At 35.6% G+C, this 27,132-nt stretch overlaps 1 protein-coding gene across 2 annotated transcripts in view; it reads left to right on the top strand.

The window, feature by feature from the left end:
• Positions 1 to 27,132, top strand: part of LOC121378928 (WD repeat-containing protein 90-like) — a 79,931-nt gene that overhangs the window by 23,114 nt on the left and 29,685 nt on the right. For both annotated transcript variants that reach the window (XM_041507318.1, XM_041507319.1), the window contains exons 16-23: positions 1,129 to 1,253; positions 2,706 to 2,816; positions 3,550 to 3,620; positions 4,188 to 4,352; positions 5,142 to 5,281; positions 23,330 to 23,591; positions 24,541 to 24,711; positions 26,581 to 26,709. In XM_041507318.1, the coding sequence (XP_041363252.1) occupies positions 1,129 to 1,253; positions 2,706 to 2,816; positions 3,550 to 3,620; positions 4,188 to 4,352; positions 5,142 to 5,281; positions 23,330 to 23,591; positions 24,541 to 24,711; positions 26,581 to 26,709 (1,174 nt within the window). The remainder of the gene's footprint in view (positions 1 to 1,128; positions 1,254 to 2,705; positions 2,817 to 3,549; positions 3,621 to 4,187; positions 4,353 to 5,141; positions 5,282 to 23,329; positions 23,592 to 24,540; positions 24,712 to 26,580; positions 26,710 to 27,132) is intronic.

Genomic DNA, 27,132 nt, shown 5'->3' with positions numbered 1-27,132 from the left:
AGTGAAATACATTGTCTAATATTACGCACACAATCTCACACATTGCATGTAGATTTGATGTCTGGTATCGTCCTGGCCAAGACTTGGAGGCCAGATCAATGTAAGAGTGAAATACATTGTCTTAATATTACGCACACAATCTCACACATTGCATGTAGATTTGATGTCGGGTATCGTCCCGGCCAGGACTTGGAGGCCAGATCAATGTAAGAGTGAAATACATTGTCTTAATATTACGCACACAATCTCACGCATTGCATGTAGATTTGATGTCTGGTATCGTCCTGGCCAAGACTTGGAGGCCAGATCAATGTAAGAGTGAAATACATTGTCTTAATATTACGCACACAATCTCACGCATTGCATGTAGATTTGATGTCTGGTATCGTCCTGGCCAAGACTTGGAGGCCAGATCAATGTAAGAGTGAAAGACATTGTCTTAATATTACGCACACAATCTCACACATTGCATGTAGATTTGATGTCTGGTATCGTCCTGGCCAAGACTTGGAGGCCAGATCAATGTAAGAGTGAAATACATTGTCTAATATTTCACACACAATCTCACACATTGCATGTAGATTTGATGTCGGGTATCGTCCCAGCCAAGACTTGGTGGCCAGATCAATGTAAGAGTGAAATACATAGTCTAATATTACGCACACAATCTCACACATTGCATGTACAAATGTTTGAGAATTTAAAATTTGTGTGGTGCAAAAATAAATTCAGGTAACCCATTTCTTTTTTGCATAACTAATTATATGCCAAATAATGAAAATAGGTTACACAACATTTTATTGCCATTGTTTTTCTAGACATAGTTGGTTTAAATACAAATTTATTTTGTGGTTGTTGGGTATAAATAAAAAAGGTGGCTGCCTCTCCCCATGTTATCATTTCTAGTACAATCCTAAGTGGCCAACATATACTAATTTTAACTTAAATCTAACACAAGAGGTAAGAAATGAAGTATGCTTTTATTCAAAATATACAGTTAGCTGAAATATGTAAATTCATTGAATACTGAGTGCAACATGGAAATAAATTGTTAACTGTAAATCTTTTGCTTGCCTTCTCTTTCCTTTTACTTGATGTTTTATTTAATTAAAATTTTTGTTCATTTAGATATGCATGCAGTCGGTCTGGCCATGTGTTTGAGATAGATTATCAGAAAGTTTCCCTTCGACATGTCAGACGTCTTCTACCCACAGAGAGGAAGTCTTCGCGAGGAAAAGAAAGCTTTAAAACAGGTCATTGTAACATAAATGTCTCTTCCAGGTCATTGTAACATAAACGTCTCTTCCAGGTCATTGTAACATAAATGTCTCTTCCAGGTCATTGTAACATAAACGTCTCTTCCAGGTCATTGTAACATAAACGTCTCTTCCAGGTCATTGTAACATAAACCTTTCACAGATGACCTAATTGCTATTTTACACAATATTTAACAAGTGAAACCTGTCTAAATCGGATCCTGAATATTCCAGAATCCTGTTAAAACTGGTCAAGTTTCATAGTCAAGAATCTTCTAAATTCTAAAACATGACCCTCTAAACACCAGATCCTGTCTAAATCAGATAACTATTAGGTTCTCAGTGTGATCCTGTTTAAACAATTTCACAGTATACGGTTATGCTTTGATTAATCATTAAACACCAAATCCCGTCTAAATCAGATAACTATTAGGTTCTCGGTGTGATCCTGTTTAAACAATTTCACAGTATACGGTTATGCTTTGATTAATCATTAAACACCAGATCCCGTCTAAATCAGATAACTATTAGGTTCTCGGTGTGATCCTGTTTAAACAATTTCACAGTATACGGTTATGCTTTGATTAATCATTAAACACCAGATCCCGTCTAAATCAGATAACTATTAGGTTCTCGGTGTGATCCTGTTTAAACAATTTCACAGTATACGGTTATGCTTTGATTAATCATTAAACACCAGATCCCGTCTAAATCAGATAACTATTAGGTTCTCGGTGTGATCCTGTTTAAACAATTTCACAGTATACGGTTATGCTTTGATTAATCATTAAACACTAGATCCCGTCTAAATCAGATAACTATTAGGTTCTCGGTGTGATCCTGTTTAAACAATTTCACAGTATACGGTTATGCTTTGATTAATCATTAAACACCAGATCCCGTCTAAATCAGATAACTATTAGGTTCTCGGTGTGATCCTGTTTAAACAATTTCACAGTATTCGGATATGCTTTGATTAATCATTAAGCACCAGATCCCGTCTAAATCAGATAACTATTAGGTTCTCGGTGTGATCCTGTTTAAACAATTTCACAGTATACAGTTATGCTTTGATTAATCATTAAACACCAGATCCCGTCTAAATCAGATAACTATTAGGTTCTCGGTGTGATCCTGTTTAAACAATTTCACAGTATAAGGTTATGCTTTGATTAATCATTAAACACCAGATCCCGTCTAAATCAGATAACTATTAGGTTCTCGGTGTGATCCTATTTAAACAATTTCACAGTATACGGTTATGCTTTGATTAATCATTAAACACCAGATCCCGTCTAAATCAGATGACTATTAGGTTCTCGGTGTGATCCTGTTTAAACAATTTCACAGTATACGGTTATGCTTTGATTAATCATTATATATATTTGGCTTTAATTTGAGATGTATTTTCATCTTTAGACTGTAATCCATCTTGTTTGTTTTGTTCAGGTATTGGAATCAACAGTCTGTGTGTTAATGAGACGTTCTGTGTGACGGGATCCGACGATGGATTCTTGAGGCTGTGGCCGTTAGACTTCGCCAATGTCTACCTCGAAGCTGGTGGGTCATACTTGTTACTATGATTAAAGTTTTTTTTTTTTTTTTAAATCTTATTTCTTCACTATATTATATGGGGTGGATTTATCTCAGTGGGTCATATTTGTTACTATGGTTAAACTGTAGGTGTTTTTTTAAATCTTATTTCTTCACTATATTATATGGGGTGGATTTTGCTCAGTTGGAAGAGTGCTTACCTGATGTGCTTGCGTTGTATGATCAAACCACCTCAGTAGACTTATAGTTCGATAGTTTTTTTCCTTACCAACCACTACCCCATGACTGGTATATCAAATAATATGGCATATTCTGTCCTGTCTGTGTGAAAGTGTATGTAAAAGATCCCTTGCTGATTATGGAAAAATGTAGTGTTTCTCTAAGACTACGACTCAAAAATTACCAAATGTTTGACATCCAGTAGCCAATGATTAATAACAATATTTGATTCATGTGATATGTATATTAAGTATATGGAAAAAATTATATTTCGTAACAACGTAACAGAAAGAGGATTTTGTTTAAATAAGGGAGTGGGAGTTGGGGGAGAGAGGGAATGAATACAATGTGTTGAAACAAAACATACAACTGTGTTTATTGCAAAACCAACAGTTTCTCAGCATTATGTAATCATTACATAGAAAGACAGGAAAACAAAGAATTGTTGCTTTTATAGGGAGATGCATTCTTACAGTGCATGTCTTGAAATATACTGTTAATTATGATGTTTATAATATAGAGCATGAGGGTCCTGTGACAGCAGTGAACATGTCGCCAGATGGACTTAAAATTCTAGCAGGAACCTCCGTGGTGAGTTTGTTTTCTGTTTAAACTGGGAATATTGGTGGTTAGTACATTATAGCCCAACCGGAGCGGACTATAGATTTCATTCTTGTCTGTCCGTCCCACATATAGTTTTCCGGGTGTTTTTTTCACAATGCACTGAGATATTCAGCTGAAATTTTGTGTATTACTTTTAACTTATCATATACAGTTACATATCAAGTTTGACTTTCATGACGATTTACCCATTTTTCACAGTTATGCCCACGAACTTAGATATGAAATTTTTTTGGACCATGTAGTGCTTTAACAGTACTCTCAATCATTTCATTTTAACTTATTTTCATGCTTATATCCAATTAAGGTTCAAGCATGCTGTCCTGGGCACATATTCACACAATGATTAATATTTTCTTTAAAATAATGGTAGGTTTTAGCAATTTTTTAAAATTTAATAAATAATTTGGCGTAATATTTTGTACACTCATCCATGTCTGTATTTTCATTGTTTTAGTTCATCTCGATGACAACCCTTTCAAAGAGGTTGAGTTTTATTTTGTTCTCATCTTACGCTTGTTGTTTTACTATTTGTAGGGAAACCTCGGAGTGCTGGACGTGTCGACGAGAGCCTACTCCACCATGATGAGATCACACACTGCCCGGATCCGAGGTATCGCCGTGGATCCATACAGGAAACACCTAGCAACGGTCTCCGACGATCATTCCATCAGAGTGTGGGATGCTGAAACCTTACAACAGGTTAGTGCTAGAGATGCGTGGTATAACCGGTATACCGCTCACCATAGTTTCACACCCAATAGCTGATGTATTTTTCGTTCTGGGGTGTCATTAAATATCTAATCTAATCTAATCTTTTCTAACCAGTATACTGCAATATAAATTTGAACTGTAAAGATCGTAGTATTTTTCAAGTGTACAGGTATATTGCACTTATATATTTTGTTAGTGTGTTAGTGCACACATGTTATATTTTTAAACAAAAATTACCAGTTTAAGAAAGAACCAATGGAATATATTTAGCTTGTTTTGTTTAACGACTCCTCTAGATCACATTGATTATTAATCATCGGCTATTGGATGTCAAACATTTGGTAATTCTGACATATAGTCTTAGAGAGGAAATCGCTAAATTTTTTCATAAGTAGCAAGGGATGTTTTATATGCATAAACAGGATAGCACATACCACAGCCTTTGATTTACCAATCTTGGTGCACTGGCTGGAGTGAGAAATATCCCAATGGGCCCACCGACGTGAATTCTTTATGCTCCATGAAAGTCTTTTTTTTTAACCTCAGTTTTTCTCTTTATGGTATAAAATTTCATCATATTCGTAGTCTTTTTTTAATGCTTTTTGCTTTCATGACATGCCAATGAATGTTTACCTTAATCTGGGTTTTTTTTCCTCTAGTTAAGCTCTATGATTTCATTTTATTCAGCAAATGTTTATCTCATGGTCTCTTTTTCTCTATGCTTTTTGATTCCATTATAGCCATGTATTTCTCATAGTCTTTTGTTTACTGTTTAAGCTGTACGACTTCAGCACACCCAGTGAATGTCCCTGTGCTATCAGCTACCATCCGTCAAGGCAGATCTTCGCATGTGGTTTTGAGAATGGCGTAGTCAGAGTATTCAACGTACAGACAACAAGCATGCTAGCAGAACACAAGTAAGTTTTGTTGATTGGGTTATCCTTTTTAATAAGTCCCTGAACTGTAACCATGCAAATGGGACCTGAACTGTAACCATTTGCAATGGGCTACAACACATTTTCCGATTATATGGCAAGGGATCTTTTATATTCACCATCCCACAGACAGGATAGTACATACCACAGCTTTTGTTACATCAGTTGTGGAGCACTGGCTGGAACAAGAAATAGCCCAATGGACCCACTGATGGGGATCGATCCTAGACCGACCACAGATTCGGGCATTTTACCACTGGGCTACGTCCCCTGGGACACGCTCAGAGATGATCTATAGCATCTTTTTGAACAAGATTATAATAGAATAACTTAAAATGGAAATCTCAGTGTTGGGGGGGGGGGGGGGGGTTGGGATCTAGATCAGTTAATAGAGCACTCACCTGAGGTTTACCACCTCAGTGGACCTATTCTGTGATTGCTTTTTTCTACCCCAACCAGTGCCCCATAATTAGTATATCAAAGGTTGAGATATGTCCAGTCCTTTCTTTGGGACAGTGTATATAAAAGATCCCTTGCTGCTATTGTAAAAATGTAGTGGGTTTCCTCAAAGACTATGAGTCAAAAATATCCAAATGTTTGACATCCAGTAGCTGATGATTATTAAATCAATATGATTATTAAACAAAACAAGGGGGCGGAATGTAGCCCAGTGGTACAGTGCTCGCTTGATGCACAGTTGGTTTGGGATCGATCCCCATTGGGCTATTTCTCATTTCAACCAGTGCACCACGACTGGTATATCAAAGGCTGTGGTTTGTGCTATTCCGTCTGTGGGATGGTGCATATAAAAAGATCCCTTGCTATTAATGGACAAAGGTAGGTTTCCGAATGTTTAACATCCAGTAGCTGATTAATAAATCAATGCTCTCTAATGACGTCGTTAAACAAAACAAACTCAGTGTTGGTGATTGGGAGTAACTTGAAGTTATGAAAAAAAGGGACTGACAATGAAGGAGGTGATTCAATTGGGCATTGCTTTTAGTGTATATGGTAGATTCTATTAAACGGACATTCCTGAGTTTGCTGCACTTTTTAAGATGTTATCAACTAACAGAGACTTTTTAACAATTGTAATTACATATCAAATATATTTTTCTGTATAAAATATTAGTGGCTGAATATTAAACATATTACTGGTCATTCTAATATTTGTACTAGGTTATATTTCATTTTATTTCTTCAAATATTGTTTTTTCGTACATATGAAATTATTTGAAGACAAAATCCAGTTTAGGCTTCTTATAAATATTAAGATGACCAGAAACACATTGAATATACAGACACTGATATTCTAAACAAGAAAATATATTTAATATGTAAGTTTAATCGTATAAATATTTTATTAGTAGGAAACATCTTACAATGCAGCAAACTCAGGAATGTCCCTTTAATGGTATATTATATTTTAACAGTATATTTTATATCATGCACCAGTTTTGTCTCGCCTCTACTAAGTCAACTTTAGCAGTAAAGTTTAATGGTAAAGTTTCCTGTTTAGATCAGTTTCTCACAAACTATAAGTCCTGGGTCAATGAAACTTGGTCTGTAGTTGCACCTATGGATGTTCATCACAGTACACCAAAATGTTTTATGGTAGGTGAGACCTTTAATTCTGTGGAAGTCTTGTAATGGTAAGCAATGTGTCAGTAAAAATTGTAACATCAGTAGACAACGTAATACATCAGTATTGTAAAAAGATTAATGATTTTTTTCCACCATTTAACTTTAAAAAGTGGGGTGTTTTTTTATGAGTCGCCCAATATATAATGTGCAGTGAGTTACATTTTTTAAAAAGAAGGTATTAGAAAATTACTATAGCTCACCAAAACTATTTAAGCCAAATTCTAACTCTATACAAGAAATAGTTCAAAAATGAAATTCTTAAAGGGAAGTAAGTTTAGAAAAAACAACAACATTTGTTTTGGTTGTACGACAACAAATTACAAGATATTAACCCGTTTCCTGCTGTTGATGTGTATACATGTCAAGCATCATCACAATGACGTCACTTTGCATTGTTTTCATTTAAAAATTGTTTTCTAAATTAATTGTTGATATTTTTGTCAAAAACAAAGTAAGAAAATGTCAATAAATAGTCTTAGAATGACATATGCAAATATTTGCTAAATTGTTGTTGTACATCTTATGGGTTTTTTAAAAACAAAAAATACCCGTCAAATGGTGCGTGCTATTGTTTGTTATGGTTTCTTGTTTTTTGGTAACGGTTTCTTTTATCTCTACAAAGTTGTCATAATATACTATTATATATGAACTACATTATGACAGTTGCATTAAAATAGAACAAGTATCACTTTTAATGCCTAAAAACAGGTACAAACATAATCAAATAGTTGTAATCCGACGGCATAAACAGTCATTGAAAAGCGCCATTTCCCTATTTCTATTTATAAACAACAGGTCATGTGACAGCATATTTCCCGCCATACAATTTGAAAGCAGTAGTACACATTGCTTGCATGTGCTGCTAACTGTTTTTATTAATAATTACAACGTGGTTACTTATACTACAGCAGACGATATTCTAACTAGCTATGTTTGCTTGAACAGTTACATTGACTATAATATATGATCGAATACGTACATGTGCTCGGTGTTTGTCGTTGTTTTGTTGTGTGTTGTTTTTCTGCCAGTTTTTCCTTTTTCCTTTTCAACATGACATATTACATTCACATTGGTATTAATCACTACTGATTGGATATATATTTGTTCTCATTTTTAAAATATGAATTACAAACGATAGGTTACGAATATCTGCTGAACTAGTCTGGGGAATACCTTGACCTACATTATTTTCAATAACTAATCACAAAACATTCTCGTTGTGTTTCACACATAATTATGTGGCGCCACCGGCTTTTTGTTTATTATTCAAATAGATTAAAGCATGTACTATGCTGTACCAGTCATGGATCCAAGGATTGGGGGGGGGGGGGGGAGGTGCCGTGTATGGCTTTTTATGAATAAGTTAGCGTATATAAGCAGTGAATGTTTTGTAATTATGTTTGTATGGTGGATGACAATTTAAAAAAAATCAGGCATGTGTGCTGGGATTTTAGGTAGGGGTGTCTGGAGAGTGAAGTTTGTAGGGGATTTAAGTCATGCTCTGCCGGATTATGTATTGAATTTGTTTTTGTTTTTTTAATCTGCTCGAGCATGGACCGAAAAGGGTGGGGGTGGTCAACCCATTCCCTGCAGACACATTTGCAAATGTTATGAAGATAAATTAATCATCATGAGGTAATCTGTAGTTGTGTTGGATCTATTGTATTTTGATAAATTTATTAGTACCAAAATCTAAAATTCGGGCGAATACGACAGACATTCGGGAAAATTGAGCTGGCCTGAATCCGTTTCATCATGTACTAGTATTTCCAACATTTCTCCCACAATACTAGTTGTAATTAAATCCATGTAAAAATGTGTAGTGCTTCGTTTGAAACCCTATATTATATATAGCTGGTTGGCAGTAACGCTAAAACTAATAAATGTTGTTTTTTAGTTGGTGGTATTTTCGTTTAATTCGGTCACAAATTAGCCTGCCCTTCTCCCTCTTCCACTCCTACAAAACAAAACGGGATGCCGTACGCTTATGATTAGTACATCAGGCCTGTACGGTACCAATTGGTGTGGATGCATACCCTCAGCGCAAGGTCCATTATTTTCCCGTGCAACAATTATCGACTGTTTTTTAGAACATCGACACGGTCCTTTTTCGTGTTACGCAACACCCCCAAAAAATCGTAAGGTAACTATATGGACCTATATAAAATGTGAAAATTACAGTAGGATAATGGTTTGCAATAGATTCAGAGTAAGTAATCTTGTTTTTTATTTTCAAAATATGGTGATAACTAAATTTTTTAAAATGACAATTAAAAAGAATAAAATCCCACATACTTTAACAGAGTGAACACTGTTGTGTAGGCAACGACCCGAAACATTGTTTTTGTCTCAAAAATTGTTAAACAAAATATTTAATGCAAATAAAATGTTGTATTCAGAATGTAATAATCACAAATTATGAAACGATTCTATATTGTTGATAAAAATATCAAAGAAAAATCGCAAAAGCTTCAAAGTGTAGTTGACCTATATTATCGATGCTTGACCCAGATACAATACTTCGCGGGACCAACTGCCAGTGATTTCTTCTTCTTTCACTCCTCAATAAACATGTCAGAAGAAGTTGCACAAATATAAATTCATGATTCCGATAATAATGTTTTCAACATTTACTTGTGTGACATCTCAAGTGACCCATTGCGGTAGGGAGCACATTTTCTACGTCCGCTCGGACTTCTGTGCGTCACGCATAAACGTTTCATGTTTTTGACTTCTCAAAAATATCTTAATCAGTTCCAACTACATTTTGTGCCACATATAAACACATTCTGACCTCCCTCTCCAAGGGCCTAAGCGACAGGGCTCAAAATGAAAAAAAAATGAAGTGGCATAAGCCTAAGCGTACTGGCTCTCATTTTTGTTGGGGATGCAGGCAGATTTCTGCCAGAGTTGAACAAAAATCCCTAAATCTGGATAACAACAATTATTCATATTAGCTTTACTGCCAAACAGCAGGGCCTCAGCTAACGGGTAGAGGCAATGTTGTGTTTGTGTTTTATTTTGTATTTAACGACACTACTAGAGCACACTGATTTATTAATTATCGGCTATTGGATGTCCATCATTTGGTAATTTTGACATACTAGTAGTCTTAGAGAGAAAAAAACCCTACATTTTTCCATTAGTAGCAAGGCATTTTTTATATACACCATCCCAAAGACAGGATAGTACATACCACGGCCTTTGATATACCAGTCATGGAGCACTGGCTGGAACGAGAAATAGCCCAGTGAGCCCACCGATGGGAATCAATCCAAAACCAACTACGCTTTACCATTGGGCTGCATCCCGCCCCTGGTGTGGGAGGAATGCATTGGGGGGGGGGGGGGGATAAAATAATAGAAAAATAGTTTATTGATACTGATGTTTTAAGTATGTAACCTCCCTGAAATGACCGCAAAATAGTGTCTTGCACCTTCCATGCTCATTGGTTCATTGTTTATATCCTAGTTACAGCCCTGAACAGCTATAGAGTTGCAAATGAATCACTACATATTTTTACATGGATTACAACTAATACTGTGTCAGAGTAAAATGATGGAAATACATCGTGAAAAGGTTTTAGGCCAGCTCATTTGCCCGAAATGCTATACCTGTATAGTATTCAAATAATATATAAAGACAAATAGATGACCAGTGTATATAACTTGTGAATGTCCCCGAGGTGGGGATGGAGTTCACAATAGTTATATAGAAATTGCATATCCATGACCCATTTCCTTCTACCCCTCTCCTAAGGTGGGGCACAAATAGGGGAAAATTAAGCCAATTGTCGTGTCCAGGAATACCATAAAAATATAAGTTTTGCAAATTTCGTTAATGTCTAGACCATTTCGTAAATACTAGACCATTTCCAACCAAATTTATTTGGTAGTTGCTCTCACCCATGGAAAACCCAAAACCATGAATTTGGTCATTTTAATCCCCCTAGGAAAATGGGTGCCCCGCACTCCATGTGTTTGGTAGTTGTGGTCAGCAATTTACTCAGGTGACCTATTTTGTATCATGCATAAGTGTTCAACACTGGATACATATTATGTATACGGTACATATTTAGTTAGGGTTCACATATTGATATTTGTTTCTTTGGATTTTTTTTTTTTTTTAGGTGAATGGACATTTTTTTTTTTTTACAATTGTGACCGTGTGAAGCACTATTGCAAGTATCTTGTGTCACAATAAATTACTGAAATGTTTACAATTGTGACCGTGTGAAGCACTATTGCAAGTATCTTGTGTCACAATAAATTACTGAACTGTTTACAATTGTGACCGTGTGAAGCACTATTGCAAGTATCTTGTGTCACAATAAATTACTGAAATGTTAACAATTGTGACCGTGTGAAGCACTATTGTGACACAAGATACTTACAATAGTGCTTCACACGGTCACAATTGTTAACACAAATCACTGTATAATGATGTAATAATAAGCTTCCAGCTGTTTACAAGAGAAGAGTGAAAATTGTGAATTCTGTTACCATGGTAACCAATGCAAAACAGAGAAAACAAATTTCTAAAAAAATATCATTTTCAAGGACTGAGAAACAACCAATGTATAGTGACATAATTGTACTATGCCTGTAGAAAAGATATATGAAGCTTATTAATTATATTACCATGGTAACCAGTTCAAAACTATATGTTACCATGGTACCCAGATCGAAATTGTTACCATAGTAACCAATGCAAACTATTCAAATAAATTCATTTAAAACATTTCATATGGGAAACGGTTCATCTTTTTGCATTGGTTACCATGGTAACAGAATTAATAATGTTCATTTGAAAATGACAGGAAGTGAAAGGGCATATACCTTTTTTTTTAAATCTTGTGTCATTTGACAAAGATATATAAAGTAATAGAGATAGTATACATATTTTTAGTGTCTAGGTAATGTTGGACACTGTCCACAAGTTACAAAAATATGTTGATGGTAGTATGTGCATTTGACCCTATTATTCAAAAACAAAATTGGCTGTCTACTTAATTCTTTTTCTAAATCGAGTAGTATGGTTAATAGATCACATCATAGACTTAAATTTAAAAAAAATTGTTAGTTTTTAATTAAAGTTTTCATAATTATTAATGAAAATATGGTATATTGAAATTTGCAGCTGTTGCCATGGTAACATAAATAATATAACTGACAACAAAATGCTATAATTTCATAGGTTGATTTCCTTTGTATATGTGTGTGTAATTTCATGTTGAAATATCAACAGGTTTTAATAATATTACTAGAAATGTATAATAGTTAATGTTGGACATTATCTTCATAATTTACAAAAAATACACTTAAAAGGAAAATAGTAGTGTTTTATTCATGTTTTCTTAATTATTAATGAAAAAATTGTATATTGAAATTTGCAGCTGTTGCCATGGTAACATAAATAAAATAACCATCTACAAAATGCTATCATTACGTAGGTGGATCATTATAGTATATATGGGTATAATTTCATGTTAAAATGTCCATGGATTTTAATAAAATTACTAGAAATGTAGAACTGGTGAAAATTCTTTAAATTTAGCAAAACGAATGCAGCAGGATACGGGTTAACAGTTCTAATATAATTAATAACAAACAAAGCACATATCTATTGTAATTTGTATTAATTTAGATCAGAATTGTAAAGTTGTAATTGGAACAGTAATAAATTACGTTGATTATATTTACTTTGATTATATTAATGTGTTAATTGTTTATGTGTATTTGATAGTGAGAGTAGCAGTTGTAGCGGACTGGTTTTCATCTCCAAGCTGAATATAGAGGAACTTGATTCCACTGAGAGAATAAGTGACAGTGTTGGAGCCCTTTGTTTCCGTTGTAGAAAACGACAGGGTCCTAGACAGAGAAACTGCAATGGCTTTTGGTGCCGTTACTGTCACCAGTATGGTCTTGGCAGTATTGGGAACAACGGCAAGGAAAATTGGATTTCTGATAGCCGATACTGTTATTCCAGCTCTTGGCTTGGAAGGAGTGACTTTGATAAGGTACTTTGTCAGGGAGCAGCCATTGACGCCTACTGCTTTGAATGCTGAGCGGAATTTGCTGGTATCAAGCCCATGGTCGTACGCGGCCCTCATTACTCCACAGGCTATGTCCTCGAAGTCTGACTTCTCCCTCCAGTACATTCTGTTTGCCGTCAGCAGTGCTTCGAATGCATACCTGATCGGGATCTTCTTTGCTGTTACTAGCAAATAAAACATGTGGTTGATGATTCCACTGCTTAGATGGACGTCTATTCCAGATTTGTAATCTTTCACATGCTTTATTGAACCCCCATCTTTGGTAGGATCTACAAAATATCTCAGAGCTTTGTTTGGATCCTTTTCATCAAAGAAACCTGACAGCCAGTCGTTTTTGTCGAGATAGGCCTCAGCTACTTCTCCCATGATGTCACAGAAAGCTTCATCTGTGCCTCCAGATTGCTCGGTGTAGGCCAGCTGTGATGTGTCTTGAGTTATGCCATGCCCAGCCTCATGGGCCACAGTGTCCAGGTTTACCAGAGGATACGAGCTGTCATCTCCATCACCAAACAACAGATTGCCATCTGGGGACAGCATAGCGTTGGCCCATTGCTTTCGGAAGTGAACCATGAGGTAGCGGGCAGACTTCAAAGGTGTATAATTATACCAGTCCTTCAGCATTTGGAAGGTTTTGGTGCCGTGGAAAAATGCATCAAGCACAGGTGAAAATGCACCGTTGACTTCATCTTTGTATATCTGATTGCAGTTATATGTGACGATGTCTTTCTTGCCTTCGTCTTCCCCAGTCTTCATGTCTACGACTTTGACAAACTCGTTTTCCAGTGTACACTTATCCCCTTCTTTCTTCAGGTCCAAACATCGTGGAGCAACGCCAAAGGCATATTTCCCTGATTTTGTATTTCCTCCAAATCCTCCAACGTTAACTTTACAGCTTCCATTTGGTGTAGATTTTGTGGTTGGTTTCTTGGTAGTTCCACTTCCGGTAGTTGGTTTCTGGGAAGTTGGGTTTGCTGTGGAATCTGTAATTATTTCTGTTTGTTCTGTTCCTATGTTTGTGATCCAGCTTTCTGTTGGTTCGGTTCCAAAATCCACGTTATCTTGTCTCTTGGAAGCAGCATCGCGTGGTTTAGAGGACTTTTGTTTGATAGAGTGTTGGATAATTTCTCTATTGCAGCGGTCAATTCTGAACAAATGCTGCGTTACACTCTCTTCTGTGTCATTGGAGGCCAACAGGACAATCTTCCAGACCAAATGAGCTTTGTTATTGGTATCTGCATAGATTTCCTCCATTGACTCTTTCTCAATGACGAGGGTTATTTCCAGAGATAGGGCATTCATTGCATCATCAAAGGCATCATCAAGACTTAGATTGCAATTCTCCCTATCTGGAATGTCTTCATTAATCTTGAAAATCAGTTTTCCTCCAACAGACCCACCCTCATCAAAGTTGCCATCACCATCAACATCGATCCCCACCACTGTGTCAGCTATTGGAATGCCTTGGAATGTTTCTCGGTATGTCTGCCTGAGAGTGCCGTGAGCTGTTGTGAACGAGTCCTTGGCTATCAGCTTGCAGTCTGTTGGTAGACCCAGCACTTGTTCCAAGGAGGGGTCGGGTTCCGGGTCCTCCATTGTTATGAAGTCGTAATACTGTGCTCGGGTGTTGGCGTCATAGTCTTGGGCAGCACCTGCTGTTTTCACACTTGATATGACCAGAACTGAAAACAGATTTATTCACAACCAAAATAGTGAGAACTGAAAACAGATTTATTCACAACCAAAATATTGAGAGAGAGAGAGAGAGAGAGAGAGAGAGAGAGAGAGAGAGAGAGAGAGAGAGAGAGAGAGAGAGAGAGAGAGAGAGAGAGAGAGAGAGAGAGAGAATGAGAGTGAGTGAGTGAGAGTCAGTCAGTCTTTGTTACATTTTAATCAAAAACATGACAACAATTACTAGTAGTTAATGTGGTGTTGGTGGTGGAGATTTTTTGGAGTAGGTGAGGTGGGGTAAGTATTTGATAGCAGATCTTTCATTTCACTACCTACCTTTTGCAGCAGTTAGTTTTCAGTGATTTGACATATGGTAATAAAGCAAGGTTTTTTAGGGGTTGGGGGGGGGGGGGGGTGTGTGTTACTAGGTGTTTTTTGTCAGTCAGAAACTATGAAATATTACATTGTTGTTAACACATGTTGTTTCGTTCCCAACAGATTTGCATCTGTTCTGAGTATTCTCTGACTCTTAGCACATCTATAGTCTGTCCCACAGGGAATGCCATTTTTCATGCCATGGAATTTACTACAAGTTATTTATTTCTCAGCTGATTGTTTTCTAAATTGGACACAAAAATAGTTGGGATTTCCAAAACACTTTTACTTTTCTAACAAAATTGAAATTATTTACAAAAAAACAACAACAAAAAAACAATTTGTAGGAGGATGGGACAGACTATAGTTGCATAGCTTTCTTTAGATCAGAGGTCACTTAATAATATAGAAAAGAGAAAAGGAATGTTTGTATATTATTTAGGTGTCTAATATATGATAATTGACGCTCTTGGTCATGAAAGTGATAAAGCAAAAAAAAAATAAAAAAAAAGACACACACATCATACTAACTGCACTTTCCCACAAGCAGGATAGCAAATACTATGGTTTTTGTGGTTAATAAAGAAAACCTGCATTATTACTTTAATTATTTATATATTTTACTAAGTTTGGCAACAGTTTTGGTGATTTTGAAGACATTTTAATTAACTCGTAGAATTGAAACAGAATATTCTGCTAGGTCTAAGAGGACTGAAGGGAGGTGGAGAGAGAGAGAGAGAGAGAATGAGAGAGAATGAGAGAGAGAATATGAGAGAGAATGAATGAATGTTTATTAATAACATCCCAGGATACAAAAATACATCAATATTGGGTGTCAAGCAAAAGTAAATATATGAATGAATTGATCAGCAATATCAGTAAACAAATTAAAAAGTTAAATTAAAACAGTTTAAAGAGCTGTGCAAGCAATACAAATATCATCACAGGTAGAATGAAAGCATTTTTATTTTATTTTTTATAAACACTAAATGTCATAGTGCTTCTGCTTGATATGTGTTACACACTAAATGTTTTAGCAGTCCTCATACTTTTCTTTTTTTAAAATAAAGAATTAAATATTAAAACTTACCACAGCTAATCCACAGCTCCAAATTCAGCATGTTTTGACTAAAATCAAAGAGTATATTGTTAAAACACTAATAAATAAGCGATGCACAGACCAGTGTAGTACCATTCTCTTTAGCTAGTGTTCAAATTCCTGTTTAACACTTACCAAATCATTGTTAGTGGAAACTTGTATTTGAAAACATTATGATTGTCACAATTTTTTATGGCTTCAGATGGATTTTATGCATATATTGCAACTACATTGTGTTTTAATACTTAGTCATAGAATTTAAAAGTTATGTATCACATTTTAACACATTCAAACTATTTGTTGTGAGTTTACTAGGTGCTGTATTACATGTAAACTGTTACATGTTCTAAACGTCACTTTGCCAAGTATCAAAAAAACAGTAATTTAATGATTTTAAAATAAAATATTTTATTTTGCTAAAACTTTTGGCTAGAAATACAATGTGCTATCATTAAAATATAGGTTCAGTGCAATCGGTTACCTGGGAAACACTCATGTGAACCAACTACCAATTACCTACTGCTAGGTTCAAACTACCAACTGCCAGCACAGAGTTGGCCACCTTTCTGCTCTCACGACTTCTATGATTGTCCAGTTGCAAGTCTGAGTGTTCTTACAACTCGATTCTCATCGAATAACCCATTAGTTGTTAATCTGAGAACACCCGTCGTAAGTCAGAAGTTGTGGAAATTACATTGCAACTGTCACATTGGCCAACTTTGTATTAACAGTTGACAGTCTAAGCCTAGATAAGATTGTGAAATATTGTCCCGTTTTGCAAAATTTGACATTTAGCACACATATATATATACTTAAAGTTTAACTTTATAATAAAATTATGAACTTTGAGCTGTACCGGTTAAATCTATTTTACTGTGTACTCTGTATTTTCAATAATGTGTAAAATGTGTTATTCCTATATTAGAATGGGCAAATGAATACTTTTTCTGTATTAGATAAATATGCCTTGCCATTTCTGCGGCCATTTTGGTAATTGAACACGAATTCGGTGGAATTGTTTTGTCTAGGACCACTTTTTCTATCGTGATTGTGAACTCTTTTAACGTGCTCATATAACATGGTTACGAGCACGCCTCTAACAGGCTTAATCTCTGACTTTGATAGTGACTAAGTCTGGGATACAAGGGGGGATGTGTGTAAATTTCAGGTCGATGGAATTTGCAAAAGAACTTAGAATAAACTCAGAGAGACCTAAGCCAAAATATGGAGAATAAATCTGCATGTCTGGAAAAAGGTCAAGTCCAAAAATAAACTTCTGGAGGTGAAGGTTCTTGGAGAGGTTGACACCAAGGACTGAAGATGATGCCTGTCCTCTTGAAGTTTGGAAGATATTGCTGAAGATTTCCCGCTTTCCTGATGAACGTATTCGCTGATCAGGAGAATCTCCAGGATCCGGTGAATTGTTACGCCATCCATGTCTGTGGATAGGACAGCCTGTCTGTAGATATCACCAATCTTGGCTGTGATGATAACGTTCTTGTCTCCATCCCATCCTGTGATGATAACGTTCTTGTCTCCATCCCATCCTGTGATGACTTTATTGGTGTAAAAGCCATTACTGTTGACGAACGGTTCCCGGTGGTCCGAATTGATGCTTACAGGAAGTTTTTGGAGATCGTTGAAATCTCCCATCAGCCTTGAGTGGTACTTGAAAGGAAGTTTACCAAGTGCCACCAGCCAGTTGTCGCCCGTGGTAGTTGCTGATGTTGCTGCACGTTCAAGTAGTGGTGAGCTGGCTTTCCTCTTGTCCTTTCGGACTACTGGCTCAACACGGAGGCAAAGACTTAGGCAACTCAGGGCTGTCCAGAGCATAGACCATGATTATTTGGGAGGCAGCCACTATCTTCTGGACTGGCCTGGGCTTTGACACCTTCACCAATGCAGCAGGCTGGGCTGGGGGTGACGACGCAGGAAAAGCCGCTGCTGGCTGTTTAGCTATCAGTTATGGCCTCTCCTGTGCCGCCCTTGGCGCACGTTTCTTCTTCCGTGTTCTCCTTGCCTTATTTTTACTCCACAGTATTCTATTAACTTCCTACTATCAAAGCTCCTAGGGGTGGGGGGAGATCCAGAGTGCATGGATACATGTTGTGCTCTCTTAAAGCCATATGTTTTTTATCCAGAACTTTAATTTATTCAAAATGGCAGACAAAGTTAATCTCATATGTGTATTTTGTAGCTTTTAGATCATATACCCCATATGATATATCAGTATACGTGTTTTCTAGGTCAGAGAACACGAAAATTACACTTTCAGATAGCATAGATTTCATATAGAGGCCTTTCCTACCTTTTTACACTAAATATCTCTTTTTGTTCAGGCTGTCATGGAATTTCACAATTTCGTTAGTAGCTTGAGTGAACAAGTTATAAGTGGGACATGTGTTCACCATATTTAATACCAAAACATGGGTCTACCTCATCAAAGTTGAAAAGGTATGGTATAATTATCTGAATTATCCTGTTCTGTCTGCACACACGGTGTGGCCAGAACACTAAATATGTAGTGAGACTTGTCAACAGACTCACAAATATCGACCAAAACAAAAACTAATTTGCACGTGTCTACATTATAAGTAGAATACTTTTTATATGCAATGTACCAGAAAAAAAGGCTTCAAGTGACTAAAACGACATTGCAAGTGAAATAGTAGCTAAAAGAATTGAATATTATATAGGTTTACCCCCAAGGCTGAAAGAGTAGTAGAGAAATAAATCCTCGTTGTCTGAAACATTTCAGAATATGGCCGAAAAGTATGTGGGAAAGTCGAAGATCATAGTCTGAGGAATGTTACAAAATGCAAATTCAGTGATTGACCTCTAATTTATACAATATATGAACAAAGAGATTGGATTAAGTAAGGATGAATTTAAATGCACATTCCGTTCTTTAACTGGCATATGAAGACAATATGTGAATAAACATGGAAAGTATAAAAGAAGAAGCAGCAAAAAATCAATGAAGTAATTAGCAAAATGAATTCTGCCACAGAGGTAAAATTTCAAGATTTACTAAGAAGCCAATCGGTGAGTTCTTGAAGTAGTGTTCTGACCTATTTGAATGTGTTTTATGTGAACATTGGAGGTGTGGCTAGTGCCAAAGTCGAAGTAGCAGATGGTTATTCAAATAGTTGGCCAATACTTGATTCAGTTGTGAACTCATCTGCTTTAATAAATCATGTAGGTCCTCAACAGCATTCATTTACCTCTTCTGTTGTCCAATCATACTGTTTTTTTCTCTACCAATATTCTCGTTTTGTTTGTCTATTTTCTCCCCACTCCAACTCTCTGGCACAGTAGGTATACATATTATTGCATTATATTATTAAAGATTTTGAAACTTTATGTTAAATTATACCTATGTGTACTCCATTTTCAGATTCTAACTTTTATTCTGGTAACTTTGTTAATGGTTCCAATATTGTATGCATTATATATATTCCTTATTATATATATACATTTTATATATATATTATATTCCTGAATAACAAAACTGTAAAACATGATCAAGACCGTATCTCTGTACAATACAGAGTCGAAAGGGCATTTGACAAAAAATATAGACATGGCACTAGAGATTCATGAAATCATCCATCTAGTGACTTGTCTATTAACCAATCATTGATATTCCAAAATATTTCTCTGACTTTGGCTTTGAACTATTCTCATACTTCTTCATTTGTTTCATAGCCATCAAATAATTATTTAACTACCGCTCTTTCTGTCTTTGGGGAAAACATTTTAATTTTCCAATAAATACAGACTTCTTTTGCCACAATTCCACTTGCACTGCCCTTTCCAGTTGCTTGAAGTCTTTTTTTCCTGGTGCATTGCATACAGAAAGCATTCTGCCAAATAGGTAGCCACCAGTTTTCATTTTTGGTTATATTAATTTTGTAAACCTGTTAACCTGTTCAGCGAATATGGGGTTTTTTTTCTCTTTTTTTCTACACTATTATGACTATAAAACAGCATGGTTCATAGCATTCTGTCATCCTTTTTCATCAGCATGTTTTGGTATTAAATGTGGTGAGCACTTGAACCAGTTATTAAGTGTGCACTTAAACTACTAAAAACAATTGGTGAAATACTGTTTTTTTAGTGCATAAATGCACAAAGAGTCTCTGTATTAAGGCTATGCTATTTAAAAGTGCCATATTCATCGTCTACACCACCACCACCCCCACCCCCACCCCCCAAAACCCCCCCAAAAAACCCCCAACCCCAACAACAACAACAACAAAAACCCATATATTGATACACAGGGTATATGCTCTAAAAAAAAAAAAATTCATGTCAAATGATGAAATTCCACTGTATTCGTTTTCAGTGACCAAAATTATCATAGAAAATGCAAGGCACCAAAATTTTATGTAGATTTACCCAAGCCTACATACATTATTGTAAATGTTGCTAAATTTTATCCATTTTAATGTTTTCTATACATACTCTATACACAAATCATACAAATTATATCACTGTTCAAGTGAAAATCATACAAACTATATCACTATTGGGTTGTTTTTAGCCTAGAAGCTATTTTAATGCAGGATTTTCTATAATTTTTATAACAATAAAATAGCCTTTATTGGAAATGAAGATATACTGATATTTGACTACAACTTGGCAAAAAATATTTTTGTCTAATTTTAATTTCACTTTATTATAAAAATTAACCTTTAAAATTTAATGTGAAGTCAGTGATTACAAGTACAATGCCTAGAAAAATAGGTTCATGTGTACGTACCTTTATTCCACTAAGCGACGACAAAACACAGACTGTTTCAGCTCTTTTATATATTGCTACAAGTATTTTATTGCCCCTGATTTTAATACATGATTTATCTGATATGAAATTTCTTTCATAAAATAATTAAACAGAACTCGTATAATATGATCTAAGTAATGATCACTTCCCTGTAGTGTGTATGATGGTGTATTTAATATAAATATTGCAATTTGTTTCATATTTTATTGGAATCCTTTATTGCTCATGTATTTGGTAATGTAATAAATAAATTATCTGCTAGATGGATATATCTGTTTTAATATAATAATTAGTTTCAATACAATAAAAAAGCATATATCCTATTTTGATTTCCTGATAGTAATGCAATATTTCCTATTAATATTTCACGTTAATATTACTTATTTTATATTGCAACCATTCTTTCAGTTCTTTATTGTATGTAAAGCCATAAGCCCACATATACAAGAACAAATATATTTCGGGACCAGTTATTCAAACTGAACATTTAGCCAGCTGTTAACAATTATCTTTAAAACCAATCATTTGTTTTAATGAAGAATAGCTTGGGATAGGTAAGTAGACAACATTATTATTTTTCAAAATATTGAATAGGGCTCGAACTTAATGACGGCACTGGTGGCAATTGCTGCCATTGAGATATAAATTGCTGTTGGCAGAGAGTATCACCAAGGGCACTTTTGTGTCATTGGTAAAGCTCCTCAGCAATGGCAAAATGTATACACCTGGTGTACATTATTTGTCAATATTTAACATTTGAACATTTAAAATATGTCTACATACAGCAAAATAACCCTTTAATCAAATGTCACTTTTTAAAAATTGCCCTAGGCAAACTGAAAATTGCCATAGGCAAACTCAAAATTGCCATATATGGGCTGTTTCACCATTGGGATTTTGTGTTCAAAGTTGCTGTGGGAGACAAATTCCTATATTTGATCCCTGTGGAGTGCTTGCAATATTTTGTCTTTCTCTTTATGTGTGTGTCCGACGCCATATTACCATAGGTAAAATGTGTTGAGTCCGTCATTAAATAAAACATTCCTTTCTTTTTTTGTAAACTGACTGACAGGCTGTTGTGTTGGTCAAGTTTTTATTTATTTTATTTTATAAATATTGTACAAGGAAGACGATAAAAATGAAAAAATTATGGTGTGAAATACAGTGATTTCATATTATTTGGTTAGGTTACAGCAAGTAATATATTTTCTAAAGATGACCATGCAGGTTTGAAATATTTACTTATCTAAATAACTTAATAAAAAAATAATCGTAAAGAGCAGAGTGGAAAATATTGTGGTTTTCGTGAAAGCATTAACCCAAGTAACTGGGTATTGAAAGGTTCATCCATTGTCTACAAGTGTAACCTGATTTGAAATATATACTCATGGAAAAGATTTCTCTGCATGTATTGTAATGATAAGAAAATTTATTATCCACATTGTTCAAGATATTCAGGGAAATGCAACCAGTATGACAAAACTGTGTCATAATGTTTTCATGTGCACAACAAATGACGCAATTTTGGGAAGCAACATCATAACTTAACATGCCTTCCCCAGTCTTAGCTCTGTGTAAGCGCTTAACAAAATGATGTCATTTCGAAAAATGACGTCGTTTCATTGTCTCCGTTTAGTTACATTTGAAACGTTTTTGACATGGTCCTAGATTGTTATTCATAAAAATAATATTACGGATAATAAAGAAATTATTACACTCGCGTGTGAACTGTAATGATCTAACGAAACTCGTGTCGGGATCCATGTATTACCTTCACTCTTACTCGGGCAATTCAAGAATACTGACATTTGTTTCGTAAAATCAGTACAACACACAAGCTCGTATAATAATCTCTCTCTCTCTCTCTCTCTCTCTCTCTCTCTCTCTCTCTCTCTCTCTCTCTCTCTCTCTCTCTCTCTCTCTCTCTCTCTCTCTCTCTCTCTCTCTCTCTCTCTCTCTCTCTCTCTCTCTATATATATATATATATATTAATACATTATTTTGGTTATTCTTAAACATGAGATGATTTACACAATTATGTTGATGTATTTATCTTTGTCAAATTTCAAACTTTGCAGTTTTTGACCAATTTATTTAGTGCCCAGGAACTTTTTTTCCTTCAGTACAATCTTCACCATGAGCAAAACCAAGGCCATCTGTATATATATTATATATATACACATACACACATATACAGTGAAACTCCTCTAAACCGGACACCCTCAGAACCCAAGTAAAAAGTCCAGTTTTAAGAGGTATCTGGTTTAGAGAGGTTCTCTTCTGCACAGATATTTCAAACAGGACCATAAAAAATTTCCAGTTTACAGAGGGTCCGGTTTTGAGAGGTTTCACTGTATGTGTGTACAGACCAACATTTTCTAGCCTGATTTCTACTTTCCACAGACTCCACAGAGGAAAGGTTACTGGCTTGATCTACTCTCCTTCTGGTGACAACTTGTACAGCTGCTGTTCACTGGGCTCGATTGCGGTCTATGACGCGTCGACGACCGATTACCGCGTGATACGAGCCCTGGCTAACACCGCCGCTAGAGGAGAACACCACGGGCCAGACGCCATCGCCATCAGTCCAGACAGCAGGAGAGTGGCCTTTGTCGGACCCTCCGATTTTACCATCACCGTCGTCGACGCTAAATGTCTGGACGAGGTGAAACAAAAAGGCTTTCTTTGCCTATACAATAAATAACAACAAATTTAGATTTAAATTTTTTTTATTTTCAACTTCACCTATCCTCAAACAAATGCATAATCCCTTACGGATAGTAGTCTGGTTCGAACATCCCAAAAGCCAATGGGATGGCCAAAAATCCTCCTCCTCTGTACTCCTTTCTGTTCCGGTCACATGACTGTAATTTCCTTCCCTTTCCTTCACTTGTGTGGTTCGGACATGTTTCTTTTTTCTCTGTCTTAACCTGAGCTATCTGTCCTTTTCTTTTGATTTAATTGAGAGTTTATGGTGTGGAATACCTTCCTACACATTGCTACAATATTATTGTACATTATTTTGGCTTAATTCACTTTTTATCTTGTATTGTTTCCAAATTTATTCATTGTCGTCAGTCGCCATTTTTAAAATCTGAATTATGTGAGCAACAGGTGAATGAAACATTTCATTTTATTTCAACTTATTTTCGTGCTTATATCCAATTAAGGTCCAAGCACGCTGTCCTGGGCACACACACCTCAGCTATCTGGGCTATGTGTTCAGAATTGTGGGTTAGTGGTTAAGTAGTTGTACCAGGCTGCGAACACAGTACCTACCAGCCTTATGTTCAGTGGTTTAACCACGACACGACCGAGGCTGGTGGTGAATGAATCAATCATTCTCATAATAAAAAGGCCAGTATTACATTAAAAAAGCAAGTCAGGTGATTGATTTAAAGTGGTGAATATTAAAATAACATATGCGAAGAGGCATGCGCAATTGCTCCCTTTAAAAATGACATGCTGGAATTCAACGTCAAATTAAACATGTTGAATACTGCCTTGATGTCCATTTTTATGCTTTATGTATGTACATTATTATGCCTTTTTTTTATCGGTGTATAGTTGTTATTTTAATAAACAGTAATAAATTATGTTCTCTCTTTAAACAGGTTTTACGCGTGGACATTACAAGCATGAACACAACAGACAGTTCGCGTTCCGTTCTTGATTCGGCCATCAAAGTGTGTTTCACTCCCAGTGTTTGTGGTCATCTGCTGGTGACCACGTCCAGCAACAAACTGCTCAAGCTGGACTCAAGAACTGGCAAGTTACTAGCAGAGGTGATTATTACTATTTATCGTCATTATTTAAAAAAAACTGTGTTTGTAGCTAATAAAAGTTCAAGCAAGGTGTCCTGGGCGTGCTTCTCAGTTATCTGCAGAAATGGTTAATTGTATGGGTTTGTTTTATTAGTGCTGTTCCAAAATTGATTACAAAGGTGTTGTGTAAGAGACCTTTTTTTAAATTAATATATCTACACATTAAAAAATGTTTAAACCATATATTTAAAGGAAGGGGGAGAATCAGTATATGCATGAGGGAAAATTGTGAGTTTCCCCCTCCCCCCCAATCATGTGATCAATTCTATAACAGTCCTTAACATGAGTTTTTATAGTGATATGTGTAACTTCTTTTTCTGTTTATCATTTAAACTATGTTGTTAGTTATACAATGAAACCCCTTGAAACCAGATCCTCTATAAACGTGAATCTTCTACAAACCAGACCCTCTATAAACATGAATCTTCTCAAAATCAGACCCTCTATAAACATGAATCTTCTCAAAACCAGACCCTCTATAAACATGAATCTTCTACAAACCAGACCCTCTATAAACATGAATCTTCTCAAAACCAGACCCTCTATAAACATGAATCTTCTACAAACCAGACCCTCTATAAACATGAATATTCTCAAAACCAGACCCTCTATAAACATGAATCTTCTCAAAACCAGACCCTCTATAAACATGAATCTTCTCAAAACCAGACCCTCTATAAACATGAATCTTCTCAAAACCAGACCCTCTATAAACATGAATCTTCTCAAAACCAGACCCTCTATAAACAAATATTCTCAAAATCAGACCCTCTATAAACAAACCCTCTATAAACATGAATATTCTCAAAACCAGACCCTCTATAAACAAATATTCTCAAAATCAGACCCTCTATAAACACGAATATTCTCAAAACCAGACCCTCTATAAACATGAATCTTCTACAAACCAGACCCTCTATAAACATGAATATTCTCAAAACCAGACCCTCTATAAACAAATATTCTCAAAATCAGACCCTCTATAAACACGAATATTCTCAAAACCAGACCCTCTATAAACAAATATTCTCAAAATCAGACCCTCTATAAACACGAATATTCTCAAAACCAGACCCTCTATAACCATGAATCTTCTTAAAACCAGACCCTCTATAAACATGAATCTCCTCAAAACCAGACTTTCTATAAACATGAATATTCTCAAAACCAGACCCTCTATATCCAGGAATATTCTCAAAACCAGACCCTCTATAAACACAAATATTCTCAAAACCAGACCCTCTATAAACACAAATATTCTCAAAACCAGACCCTCTAGTACCATGAATCTTCTCAAAACCAGACCCTCGATAAACATGAATCTCCTCAAAACCAGACCCTCTATAACCATGAATCTCCTCAAAACCAGACCCTCTATAAACATGAATCTTCTACAAACCAGACTCTCTATAAACATGAATCTTCTCAAAACCAGATCCTCTATAAACAGGAATCTTCTCAAAACCAGACTGTTACTTAAATCTCTTTTTAAATATCAGTCTTTGTTTTAAATATCAGTACAAAATAGAGCCTCTCTAAATTGGATAATCCTTAAAACTGGACTTTTTACTTGGTATCTGGTTTCACTGTATTTAAGTAGAAAAAACCCACCCATATTTTGATTGAGGAAAAAACCATGATGACATGGATTTTCACGATTACAGTTATACGTATATTTTAAATATCACATTATTATTTTTAAAATGTCATTTTTAAAGTCAAAGATTTTTATGAGTACAGTATGGTGATTTGTTTTAGGTGAGCATTATTCAGGGTAATTGTATTGTAGTGTAAATAATGAATTAACGTTCCTGTTTTGTAACTGTTTAGATCAGTGACATCCATCGCAGTGGCTGTTCGTCTCTGGCGGTGTCAGATAACGGGAAGTACCTCGCTACGACCGGGGACAAGGTCATCAAGATCTGGCAGTACGGCATGAACCTTGACATCAACTTCCAGGCAAGTGGAGCTTTTCTCTTATAATTTACTGTTATAAATCTCTTCAATGGATCAGGGCACATCAGGTGTTTTATGATTGGGTGGGAGTGAGAAAATATTTTACCTGATGAAGTTTGATTGAACTTTGTGATTTCAGTTAGTAATTTGTAAAAGATGTGAGGTGGGCTTGGTTGTGTGTAGTCTGTTTGCCTAACCCTCATTTTTGGCTGAACCAGAGCCAGAGTTCCATACACTTTCCCTGTCAATGAAGCATTCCCATTGAAAGATATGTGATGAAATCGTATGCTGTCAAGTATAACTTATCACATAGTGGAATGCGTTCCCTATTTTTCAAGGACCCACTGCAGATCGATAGGCACAAAATTATGAATGTTTCTATCAAAATTACAAATTTTACAATTCTATCATTAATTGAAATAAGTT

This window comes from Gigantopelta aegis, chromosome 8 (assembly GCF_016097555.1).
Source record: "Gigantopelta aegis isolate Gae_Host chromosome 8, Gae_host_genome, whole genome shotgun sequence".
In the NCBI taxonomy this organism is placed as follows: Eukaryota; Metazoa; Mollusca; class Gastropoda; order Neomphalida; family Peltospiridae; genus Gigantopelta; species Gigantopelta aegis.
Note: the sequence above shows the minus strand (reverse complement) of the source record. Positions and strands in the feature narration are given on the sequence as shown.